General features: G+C 43.7%; 1 protein-coding gene across 1 annotated transcript in view; it reads left to right on the forward strand.

Annotated features, from left to right (window-relative positions):
- GFRA2 (GDNF family receptor alpha 2) overlaps positions 1–12,143 on the forward strand; it is a 281,898-nt gene that overhangs the window by 235,642 nt on the left and 34,113 nt on the right. The window contains exons 5-7 of the mRNA XM_069213995.1: positions 6,996–7,105; positions 7,413–7,553; positions 8,924–9,099. Of these exons, the coding sequence (XP_069070096.1) occupies positions 6,996–7,105; positions 7,413–7,553; positions 8,924–9,099 (427 nt within the window). The remainder of the gene's footprint in view (positions 1–6,995; positions 7,106–7,412; positions 7,554–8,923; positions 9,100–12,143) is intronic.

Below are 12,143 nucleotides of genomic sequence, written 5' to 3' on the forward strand. Positions count from 1 at the left end.
ATAAATGTATCAACTGTAAACCGTTACCTGCACCCTGCTCCCTCCCAGTTGGCATTCAAAATTAAAATTACCTAAGGTGAACGGATGAGTCACTAACGATCACAACTCAGCCTTTTGTAGCACTTGACACAGTGAGACATCTCTAGTGTCTACCTTAGGCAATCAATACTCCATCTTAGGTCATTTATTTGAAGGGGGAATTTACAGCATCGGACTTGTGCTGCGTTTGATGTGTTTCAATACATCAATTTGTAAGTAGGGTAATGTTTTAGTGACACATATGTTACCCAACATAAGAGCTCCATTCAGCCTTGCAGCCCACCTCCTAAGAAAGCAGCAGTTTTGGGATGAGGAGCAGGCCTGGTGATGAAACATGCCACCTAGTATGGCTAAGGTCCCAGCCAGTGCTTAATTTGTAAATAAAAACGTGCCGGTGCCCAAAGCCCTCCTCTTAAACACACGGCTGCTGCATTTAAATGTGCTAGCATGGAATACTGAAGCAGTGTAATCCTGAAGCCATGTCGGGCCTCTTCAATCCATTTAAAGCCACTCCCTGCCCCTTGAGATCACTCTAGCAGCTTTCTACCTTTGTGACGCTTTTTCGTTTTTCTCTTCCTCCATCTTTCCCATATGTGTCCTTTGCTCACAGCAAATGCTTGAGGCAGAAAAATAAGCGCCGCCCTCAAAAATAAGTGCCGGTGCTCAGCACCGGAAACAACAAGCACAAATTAAGCACTGGTTCCAGCATTCCTTAAGTGAATTTGCTTCAATAAATAGATCTAGGTACAACTAGATTGTTTGTGGGTGCCCACACACAACAGCTGTAACTCACATCCTGTTTTGCAATATGTTTTCTTTTCATAATGTTCTAAATATTCAAAATGCTCAACAAAGGCTATGCAGCATCTAGGACTGGTTTCAGGGAATGATCCATTTCTGAGAACTGGGAGGCTATTAAATTGTTCACCGTGTACAAATTTTTGACACTACTGATTAATGGTGTGTGTAAGTGCTTAAAATAAATTACACGAATCTTAAGTAAATTTCCCTCCACCCAACTCAAACTTTGCATAGCTGTAGAAAGGGGAATGGTGTGGTAAGCCTGTACTACTTACCAGTAATATTGAGTAGATGTGTCTTCAATGTATATAGGTCAAAGGGGAGAATATTAAATTAAAACTTATATGGTTACATTCTTGTTATTGTGGGTGTTGATATTCTAGCTATGATATTTCTATAGGACTATATTTATGTATATTGTATTCTGACATGCAACCCATGTGTAATGCTTACTTAGCTGCAAAAGGGAATTTCAGAGGATGGATTGATTAGGGATAGTCAGCCTCTGGTTTTAGTTAAGGTGTTTGTTAGTAAAAGGCAGAGTCAAATAATGGTGCGCCTGTCTTAGGTTCAACTAAACCTCAAAGATCAAGGAGTGGGATAAAAAAGAGCAGACCATATACATGCCACCAGTAAGAAATCTGAGCATTCACCTCAACCACTATTCATACTTGGCATTACAATGTATGTATTTGTTGAGATTGTAGCACTTATGTATAATAAGACAGGAAAACATGTTTCAGTGCACACTCAGAACTATTGTTTAATTTGATAACCCCACATCCTTAAAATAAAATAATCAACTTTGACAATAACTAAGTAGTTATGTTCAAATTCTTAGGAAGACCGTTATGCCCACAATGCACTGAAACAGCTAAATCTTATACACCTTACGGAATAATCCATATTTCCACTTTTACAATATTTAAGGCACAATCCAGCTGCTAGTAAATGGTATTGACTTTCAAAATGTGCTTATATTTCTTTGTATCAATGTGTATATTTATGCTTATATTTGCTGTTGAATGTGTGTACCATATTTTTACCTGCCAACAGACACTTCTGATTAAATTGATATACTATTGATTTAAACGGAAATTTAATTTCTTGTGTAGAAGGGGCTGTAGTGGGCTTGCCTGGCCAGTGCGTGGCAATATATATCTATATGAGAAAGGTGTACAGAGGGACTAATTCGCCCACATCATTTTTTAAGTTTATTGTAGGAGCTTAAAAGGTGCAGCGGCCATGGCCAGTTCCACCACCATTATGACTTGCCTTTCCTGCCATTGTGTGTAGGAACAACGCAGGCATTTACGACGCCTGCCTTAAGAACATGGGCCAAACCACGAATGCGTCCCTACAACGCATTTCTTTATCACGCAAGTCATTACAACGACTTGCCTTGGGGAAATCGCTGGAGTTTGGAATAGTATAATTTACTATTCCAACTCCAGTCTGCGCCACAGTAGGGAAAGTGTTGGACATAAAGTCCAACATCAGTCCAACAACACTTTCCCTAAAGCAAGTCGTTGCAATGACTTGTGTGGTTAAGGAATGCGTTGTAAAGACATATTCGTGTTTCGGGCCTCGCTTTAAAGGCATTGTGTGGTTTGAGCCACGTTGTTCAGGCGGTTTCCCCTTTCCTGCCCAACTTGCTAGGGGCTTATTGCACCATTTCTGCGGCATCCTTGACAAGCAGTATTTAAACCGTTAATAATGGAAGCCCAACCCTCAAGCGCCTCCTATTCAGGGACAAAACCCAGGAAAAGTGAAATCTTGGACAAAGATTTATAGTTAGCAAACAAAAGTCAAATTTTGCTTCCTTCCACCTTACATTGGAGCCAATTGTGATGGTTTCATGGCTAACGTGGTGTCCTTTTCCTGGTGGCATGGCCAAGCCTGCTTTGTATTGTAGAGCTTCTGCCCTGATCCTAGATGCAGAGCTGGCACACAAATATGTCATGCTCAGGAACAGCATGGATGCTTTCCTTGGGATGGTGGGAGAAGAGTGTGAAACCTCCACCTTAAAAGTGTTAGGCCTTTGCCAAAAATTGCTTTTAACACGTGATTATGTTATGATGTTGTGTTGGGATAGGCTATATTATGTTATAGTAACAGATATGTATAGTGCTGCCCTGCCTTTGGTATGGCCTCGCAGCACTGTCGGTTTTAGGTACCTGCACGTTCTCTTTTAGAGAACTCCTTCACTGGGTGTAGTCTATTTGGAGTAGCATGAACTGTAGGGTAGGTCAGGTAACATTTATTTATAAGTATATACAGTTGGTGCAATAAATACTTTTGGTTTCTTCCGATTGTCAATTTTTTTTGCCAATTTTTTATAGATCGTTTTGGAATACCATTTTATGCTAACAAATAAAAGGACTACAAAACAAGAATATTAACCTTTCATGCGAACAAAGTATTTGAAGCTGCTATTTTAGCTTCACTTTGCCTTTACAGAAGCACTTAGTTACTCAGCATTGGGAAAGAAAGGATTTTTCGAATTACAAGAAATGTGAAATAAATTAGCTGGTACTACAGTTGACTTGGGAGGACCCCTTACTGCAATATTTCATAACTCGGATGCACGGCCGGGTTTAGGGTGGTGCTACCAGTGCCGCCGCACCTGGCACTGACTTTGGTGGAGGGCGCTGTGTTTTTTTTAAAACAAAATCTAGGCTGGGGATTAATATCACTGCTTTCTGAGGGGTTGGAATTGTGTCTTGTGGCAGTTTTGACTCATAATAAAGTAGTAGAGAGGGATAATATGCCTGCTGCAAAGAACTGGTACCATGCAGATCACAAAACTGAGTGTGAGTACCGCTTTAAAATAATGAAATGTATGTCAGAGAGGGTCTATGGAAAGATGAAGTACACTGTTGGAGAGTGGTAGTGAGGAAATAGGTGGAGAAGGAGGTCATAGGAGGGAAAAATGTCACACTGGGCGCAACCAGAGCTAAAGCCAGCCTTGCTTCAGAGGCCACAGCTTTAAATCAGCCCTCCAGTCATCACTGCACATAATACAAAGGTAACATCTCACAATTGCCAAAAGCATAAAGAATATTTTTTATTCAAAACCACTTTTCGTGGTATCTTATTTCCAGTATCAGCTCTCTTGTATTGTATTCTAGTTCCATTTATATATTATGAAAAGGCTGGTGGAAAGTTAAGTCACGATTAGCATGGCAGTGCTGAACTCAGCGCTACTGTGGCTTCCACAACTTCGACCGCCACCAACCCTCCGGATCTATGATCCTGGCAGTGGCGGTGGTCTCCTGGCAGTCCGACGTCCAGTGTCTTAATCTGGTGGTCGGACCGCCACTGCGATTTTGGCAGTCTCATGAAAAACAAACTTGTAATGAGGGCTTTAAGAAGCAGTTGCTGATGCCTCACAAAGTCTGGTGTGGCTCAGGCAAAGTCACTCTAAAGTCATACGGAGCTGTATGACAAAATTACAATGGCTTGACAGGAACCACCTTCACAGCAGATCCTGTCAATACTTGAAATGTCTGCCGGCCAGACAGACATTTCCAAATTCGGTCATCAGGACCTCAATCAGGGTGACAGAGAAAATGGAAAACAGCCTAAACCACAAACCCTGAACAACGAGGTGCTTTGTCCATGAAAGCGGAACAACGCTTTTGTGAACAATGACTCTGTTGTTCTCTGCCTTAACCACGCATGTCCTGAACAACTAACATGCGTGGTTAAGGCAGAGGAGAACAGACTAAGGATCAGAGAGGACTCGGTCAGGTAAGTTGGGCTGGGGTAGGGTTGGGAGGTAGTTTTAGTTTATAAGGGCGGGGGGTCAGGGTAGTTTTAGTTTTTTAGGGACAAGGGTCAGGGTATTTTTAAGTTTTAGGGGTGGGGTGGTTTAACTTTTAGGGACAGGGGTGGGGGTTTAGGCTAGTTTTAGGATTTAAGGGCAGGGGTGGGGGGGTCACGTAGTTTTAGGGGCGGTGGTGGGTGGTCGGGCTAATTTTAGTTTTTAGGGGCAGCGATGAGGTTGGGGTAGTTGTAGGTTTTGCGGTGGGGGTCACAGTAGTGTTTGGGGCAGGGGTGGGAGGTTGTGGTAGTTTTAGGGGCAGGGGTTGGGGTAATTTTAGTTTTTAGGGGTGGGGGTTCACGATAGTTTTAGGGGCAGGGGTGGGGGATCGGGCTATTTTTAGTTTTTAGGAGTGGCTGGTCAGGTAATTTTAGGATTTTTGGGGTGGAGGTAGGGGTAGTTTTAGGGGCAGGGGTGGGGGTCAGGGTAGTTTAAGTTTTAGGGGCGGGGTTGGGGTAGTTTTAGTTCTTAGGGCTGGGGTGGGGGGGTCTCTGTAGTTTTAGGGGCGTGGGTGGGGGGTCAGGTAATTTTGGTTTTGAGGGGTGGGGGGATCGTGGTAGTTTTAGGGGCAGGGGTGGGGGGTTGGGCTAATTTTAGTTTTTAGGGGCAGGGTTGGGGTAGTTTTAAGCTTTAGGGGTGGAGGTGAGGGATAGAGTGAGTTTTAGGGGTTGGGGTTGGGATAGTTTTAGGGGTGGGGGTTGCAGTAGTTTTGAGGGGCGGGTGATTTTTGTTTTTAGGGGTGGGGTGGGGGGGTCGGGGTAGTTTAAGTTTTTGGGGCAGGTAGTCGGGGTAGTTTTAATTTTTAAGTGTGGGGTGGGGAGTCATGGTAGTTTTAGGGGCAGGGGTGGGGGTTCGTGGTAATTTTACTTTTTAGGGGCGGGGTGGGAGCTGGGAGTAATTTTATGTTGTGGGGGTGGGGGGTCAGGGTAGTTTTCGTTTTAAAGGGCGGGGTGGGGGTCAGGGTCAGATTGTTTTTAGGGGTTGGGGTAGGGGTAGGATTGTTTTAGGGGTGGGGGGTCGCATGCTGGAACCATGCATGCCGTTCCATGCATGCCTTTACCAGGCATGCCTTTACAACGAAAAGCAGTTGTTAAGGCATTTGTGGTAAAGGCATTAGTGGTAACAACGCGGTCGTTGTTACGACCACGTTGTTCAGGCATGCATGGCTCCAGCATGTGTTGTTCCGTCCTAAATTCAGAGAAAATTATTGACAGATGATGGCCCAACCACCAACTTTTAAATCAAGCCCTAAATTCAAAAGGTACACTGTATTTCGGTGTCTTAAAACATGTGTTTGAATACAAATATCTATAAAGTTAGATCCAAGCATCAAATAGTTGAGTCAGCCGTCACCTTTCTGGCTTTAGAGCTGTTTCTCTCTTCTCAATAAGTTAGCCGAGTTCCAAGGAGGAGAAGTGATGGAACCGTAGCTTCATATTTGACATAATCAGCAATATTAGGGGCCAGATGCACTAACATTAGGAATAGTGATTTCCAAGTTGTGATTTTGTTTGAATCGCAATTAGGAAGTTGCTATTCATACTGTATGAAACTTTTGTTTTTAAATTAGTGATTCCAAGTGGGTCACAAATCGACCTACCTCAAGAATATTATTGAGTTTCCAATTTGCAACCCATTATGAATGACAGCCATCACAGGGATGTTGGCCTGCTGGGGTTAGCAGACCACCATATCTATTAATGTAAAAAAAAAAAAAATGCACCCCATTTCCCTTGAAGGAAAGCAAAATGTGTTTAAAATAAATCTAACCAACTAGCTTTAATTTTTAAGAGTAGGCTGTGGTCCGTTGGGGGCCTCTTCCTGTTTGCGAATGGCTTACCACCTCATTTGAGCTGGTGGTAAAGTACTACTGTTTTGTGACCGGAATTTCTTTACAAACCATTAATACATACAATGAGGAATTGCTATTTGGCAGGCACACCCCTTCCAAATAGTTATTCCTTATGCTTTCCTGAACCCATTTAGTGATTTAGTAACATGTTACTGAATCACTTCATGAATTTAGTACATTTCTACAAGTCAGTTAGCGGTCAGAAACCCTTTGATTTAGCCAATCATATACTTTGTGACTGCTAAATAGCATGGTACTTCTGGGCCCTGGTCATTCTAGGATCAAGGAATCAGTGAATTACTTATACAGACATAATAAAGATTTCAATTGCAGCCACAAGCTCATTGTGAGGACCAGTGATGAGTTGACAGAAGGGATGATACTCGCAGCTGTTAAAAATGTTGACTTTACTTGCTGTTCTGTTCTTTTCATGTACAATAGTCCCTCGATTTCTTACCTTGTGTATCTACATTCCAGGTCCAGACTGGCTGACTATCACTCCAACTGCCTGGCGTCCTTCCTCACGCCCAGCAGCTGCCCTACCGACAACTACCAGGCCTGCCTAGGCTCCTACGCTGGTCTCATAGGTAAGTTTATTTACCTTCTCTTTTCTTTAAGACCCTGGGAAGGAGAAATGTCAACTTGTGGTTATTTTATGTTACATTTATGTTTTGTTATTTTGTTATGATTGTCATTAGTATTGAGTGCCTCGACCACCCATAGGGACTGTTAGTGCTTCCTCCTGGTCCAATTGACAGGAACTTGCGGCATGACTATGTTGTCTGAATGTTTGCTGGCCGAGCCTGCATGCCTTGTCCAAACTGATGTAAACATGTGAAAGATCTCAGGTTCTCCTTCTGGAGGCTGATCAATAATCTTTTCCCCTCTTTCTAGGCTTTGATGTGACGCCCAACTATGTGGAATCTAGCCCTGCCAGCCTCACTGTGTCCCCTTGGTGCACATGCAAGGGGAGTGGAAACCTGGAGGAAGATTGTGAGAAGTTTGTGAAAGACTTCATGGATAATCCATGCCTCAGTAAGAAAAAGAAACCTTTTCTCCACATTTAGCATTTGTGATTATATAGGTGGTGCACCACGAAATACAATCCAGTAGATGCACAAGTTCCAACATGGAAGCCCTTGGTGCTGCTTGGACAGTGTAGGATGACTGTTATTGAAGACCATTGTGGCTTGAACAGCAGAGAAGTGCACGAGGCATCACATTCACGGATTAGCGAGACACCAGCACACAGAATAAGACATTAAAGAGATCAAGAGATGTGAGACAACAACATATGACAAATTTGAAAGGAAAACAATTGGTAGATATTAATGGGACCCATCAGAGAGATGTGAGGGGGACACAGGCAGAGATGGATTACAAGATGAGAGATATGATAGGACAAGATAAAAAATCTGTGGGGCATAATATCAGACATGTGAAGGGATATAAGCACAGAAATTTGACACAGTAAAATTCTGAGATGTGAAGGCACAAAAGGGGAGATATGTGAGACATAAGCTGAGATGTGAATGGGGCAGGATGAGAGATGTGTGTAAGGACATCTACTTATTAAGATGAGAAGTCATATGCCATGAGAGCCAAGTGGACACATGATGTGCGAAGAGCATTTACTCTGTGACTTGTGAAGAGGTCATGCTATGAGTTGTGATCAAGAATCCCCATGATCCTTCAGGGGCCATATGCCGTGAAACCTAAAGGAAGCATACAATTAGAGAAATTAGGGAATTTTGCATTGTAAAACAAACAGAGACAAGCACGAGAAACTGAAGAGGAACTGGCCTGTCAGAAGTCTCCACTATGTTCCAACCTTCTACTGGAGCAGTCCACTATGGGCTGAGACGGTTCTCCAAGGATATGTTCCTTTCATAGGGCAAATCTTCACCTCTAATATTATCTCTGGGGCTTTCCTTCTGAAGGAGTCTCCCGACTAAAAATAATTCAGAAATGAAATTTTATCTGAGAAGTAGCTGTTCCCCAATCCAGGGGAATGGGGAAATCCTGGCACGGAATAGACCTCCCTAGTGGATAAAGTTCATTATGTTTCACAGTCAAAGCCCCTGAACCCCCTCCGATGAGAAGATACTCTATATGAGAAAATGATCCCTCCCTCTAAAGAAAGGGGGACCAGGTTGTGCTCCTTCATGCTGACAGGATTTGTCTTCAGCTATCCCATTCATAAAAGTTTAAACTCGGTTTCAGGCTATAGCTCCCCTCCTTCCTCTCCCAACTCCCTCTAAAGGGAGATTCTATTAGAATAGACCCTTAAAACTAAAGAGGGCAGTCTCTGGTGTAAATAAAAATGAAAATAATGATCTCTACCAAATACCTTCTCTATTTCAATTTCCTTCTCTCCCAAACCAAATTTGACTTTTCATTTGTAGGAAATTCCATTCAAGCCTTCGGAAATGGTACAGATGTCAACCTGGCACCGAAACACCCCTCCCCAGTGGCAACTGCACCTCCTAAAACAGAAGAAAGCCCAGCGCTGCCACCTGACTTGAATGACAGCAACACCATATATGACAACAGTCTCATCACCACATGTGCATCTGTACAGGTAAGGACTACACCGTGGCCTGTTTGTATGCCCTATGAACCACTCAAGAAACCTTCTCATGCAGTTAAGGGTCATCTCTGATGTTTGCTGTGTGTACAGGTACGAAACAAGCACACCTCCTATCTGTTTTTATATATGAACTGCCCCAGAACATTCTCTTTATGCAGGGAAAGGGTCTCTGTGAACATTGTCTTTGTGTAGGGAAAGCCACATCAGTACCCTGCCTGTGTGCAGGTAAGGACCACCTAAGGGTCCTGTGAGTGTGTTGGGATATGGATCACTTGAGGGCCATGTCTGTGTGCAGGTAAGGACAACCTAAGTGCCCTGTCTGTGCGCAGGTAGGGACGTAATGTCCTCCACCCCCCTGGCGGGCAGATTAATGTCCTCCATAGAATAAATGAGGCCTTAAGTCTTTGTAGAAGCGTGAAGTGCAAGTAGGAACCGAAATGCCACATTGCAGGTTGGGTTGCTGCCTGCATAGCCATGTTGCTTGTCATAGCGATTGTTGCATATTCCTTTTCTGAGTAGTTGGCATTATTATCCTCTGCCAGGCAATTAAAAACACTGCTACAATTTAAGATGTGCTGGTTAATTCACAGACAGCATCTAATCCAAGAAGAGGGACATATGTACACGCTTTGGAAGCTATTTGCCAAGGTTTTGTGCAAGCGCTGGGGGCTGCAATGTAATACAAAGTATTGTGTTGTTTATAATATCACGGGAGCACAGCATAACATTGCACAGCTTCATGCGAACACCTGCCCAACCCTTGGTACATCAAGGCTTTTGTCTACAACATAATAAACTGTCTGGATGATAAGACTCTTGTTCACCATAATGGTCCACATTCAAGGCAACAAGGCCTAGATCAACGTCGGTGTTCCCGTCCGCAGTATTACTATCTCTCCAGAATATAATGGGATTGTAATACGGCAGATGGGATATCCGTCACATTTGTGACGGAGTATTACCCTCCTCTAAGATCTAAAACAAGCCCATAGTATGAAAAGGAATGCTGTGACAGAGAATCCCTGCAATGAGGTGACAATAACTTAGCACAACAAATAGTTTAATCACTGTTGAATGTAGTGGAAAAGATTAGATTTAGGGGTAGATTTACAAACATTTTTCACTGGGTTTGTGTCCCAAAAATGTTTTTTTTTTTCTAATTTACTTTCCAGCGCAAATCTTCTTGTGCTCTGGAAAGTTGCCTAAAAGTAACACAAAGCATCGTGAAGCATGTATTTGTGTTACTTTGCACCAAGGTAGCACTATATGGGTGATCCATACGCATTCCCATACAACCACCCATGCTTTTTGACACAAACCCTATTTACAAATAATAGTAGACATTGTTTCAGGCCAAAAATGAACACCATTTGAAAGGAGGCATCAAAAATAGATTTTTTTTAATTTCTTCTTTATTTTCTGACTTTGCATGTGTGCCGCCAGAATACCGCTGCACGGTCAGAAGACCGCCGCGGTTATTCTGTGTTTCCCGCTGGGCTGGCGGGCGACCGCCAGAAGGCCGCCCGCCAGCCCACTGAGAAACCCCTTCCCACGAGGAGGCCGGCTCCGAATGGAGCCGGCGGAGTGAGAAGGGTGCGACGGGTGCAGTAGCACCCGTCGCAATTTTCAGTGTCTGCATGGCAGACACTGAAAATCTTTTAGGGGCCCCCAGGGGCCCCACGACACCCCTCACTGCCATCCTGTTCCTGGCGGTCAAAACCGCCAGGAACAGGATGGCGGTGAGGGGGTCGGAATCCCCATGGCCATGGAGGATTCCACAGGGCAGACCGCCGGTTTTCCGTCTCTGACCGCGGCCATACCGCCGCGGTCAGAATGCCCTTGGGAGCACCGCCAGCCTGTTGGCGGTGCTCCCGCGGTCCCCGGCCCTGGCGGTCCATGACCGCCAGGGTCAGAATGACCGCCAGAGTGTTTTATTTTGAACCAATACTCTGTAGCTTGATCATGCCTCGGCCCCCTCAGGCCCCTACTCCTCCTCCTGTCATCAGAGGCAGAGAGGGCTGACCTGTGCACTGGCAGTGTTCATGGAAACATGAAACTCGAAGGAGCCACTGCTGCACAGGGGGCAAAGTGCTTTGAAACTGGCATCATCAGACTAAGAAGTTTCTTTGCCCAGGTCTCCTTTTCTAATTTGTTAGTCTCCTGCGCTCATCAAGAGTTCCCTAGTGTCTTATGGGGTGTACAGACTTACGTTCATAGCCCTGGTTCGAATCTATAGTAAAGAAGCAAACCAAACGGATCCATGAAGATCAGAGAGTAGTATGTGCCTTGGTGTAATCGTAGCATAGTCAAAATAGGCAACGTGATTAGTGGAGACTTCAGTTCCTTCAGGAACAAATTAAACCAAGTGTTTGAACACCCATCTATCACCTAGTGACCGCACCTAGACCTTGAAAGAGGGTTAGTTTTGCTATTGTCACTAGTGATGTCCTGTCATGTCTAGGATAGCTTATGTGATCATTTTTAAGAACAAAAGTAGTACATCATTGTCAGTAGGTTCAAGAGATATTTGCACCAGTCCAGGTTTTTTCTTTGCATTCTGGGACTTGTAGTCTTGTTTATTCCATTATAAAAAAGGACTACAGCTCCCATAATTCAAATAAAAAAACCTGGAGAGGAGCAGCACGTCATGCATGGACCTGGGAATCTTGGCAGATATGCATTTGGAGAACTGACTTAAAAGTGCCTTTTATAAAAGTCTAAGAACTCACTTTTGGAAAGGAATGTCAATCAATAATGTTCAAACACAATTATCAATTGCATACAGGTATGCGCTGAAAAAAGAAACAAGAAAGACAGTTTTGTGTTGGTCCATGAATGGCATTATCAACAACACACTTTTCAAATCGACATCTCAGTGCTGTAAAACTACAGAAGTAACATCCCAATAGTGCCAAAGAAGATCCATATTAGAGGCAAGTTATGATATGGGTTGGACGATATCCCATGGGCAGCACCATCATGCGTGATTTTGAATTGCACTGGGTGTGAATCCACAACAGGTGTCCCTTTCTGTC

The sequence above is a fragment of the Pleurodeles waltl genome, chromosome 11 (assembly GCF_031143425.1).
Source record: "Pleurodeles waltl isolate 20211129_DDA chromosome 11, aPleWal1.hap1.20221129, whole genome shotgun sequence".
NCBI lineage: Eukaryota > Metazoa > Chordata > Amphibia > Caudata > Salamandridae > Pleurodeles > Pleurodeles waltl.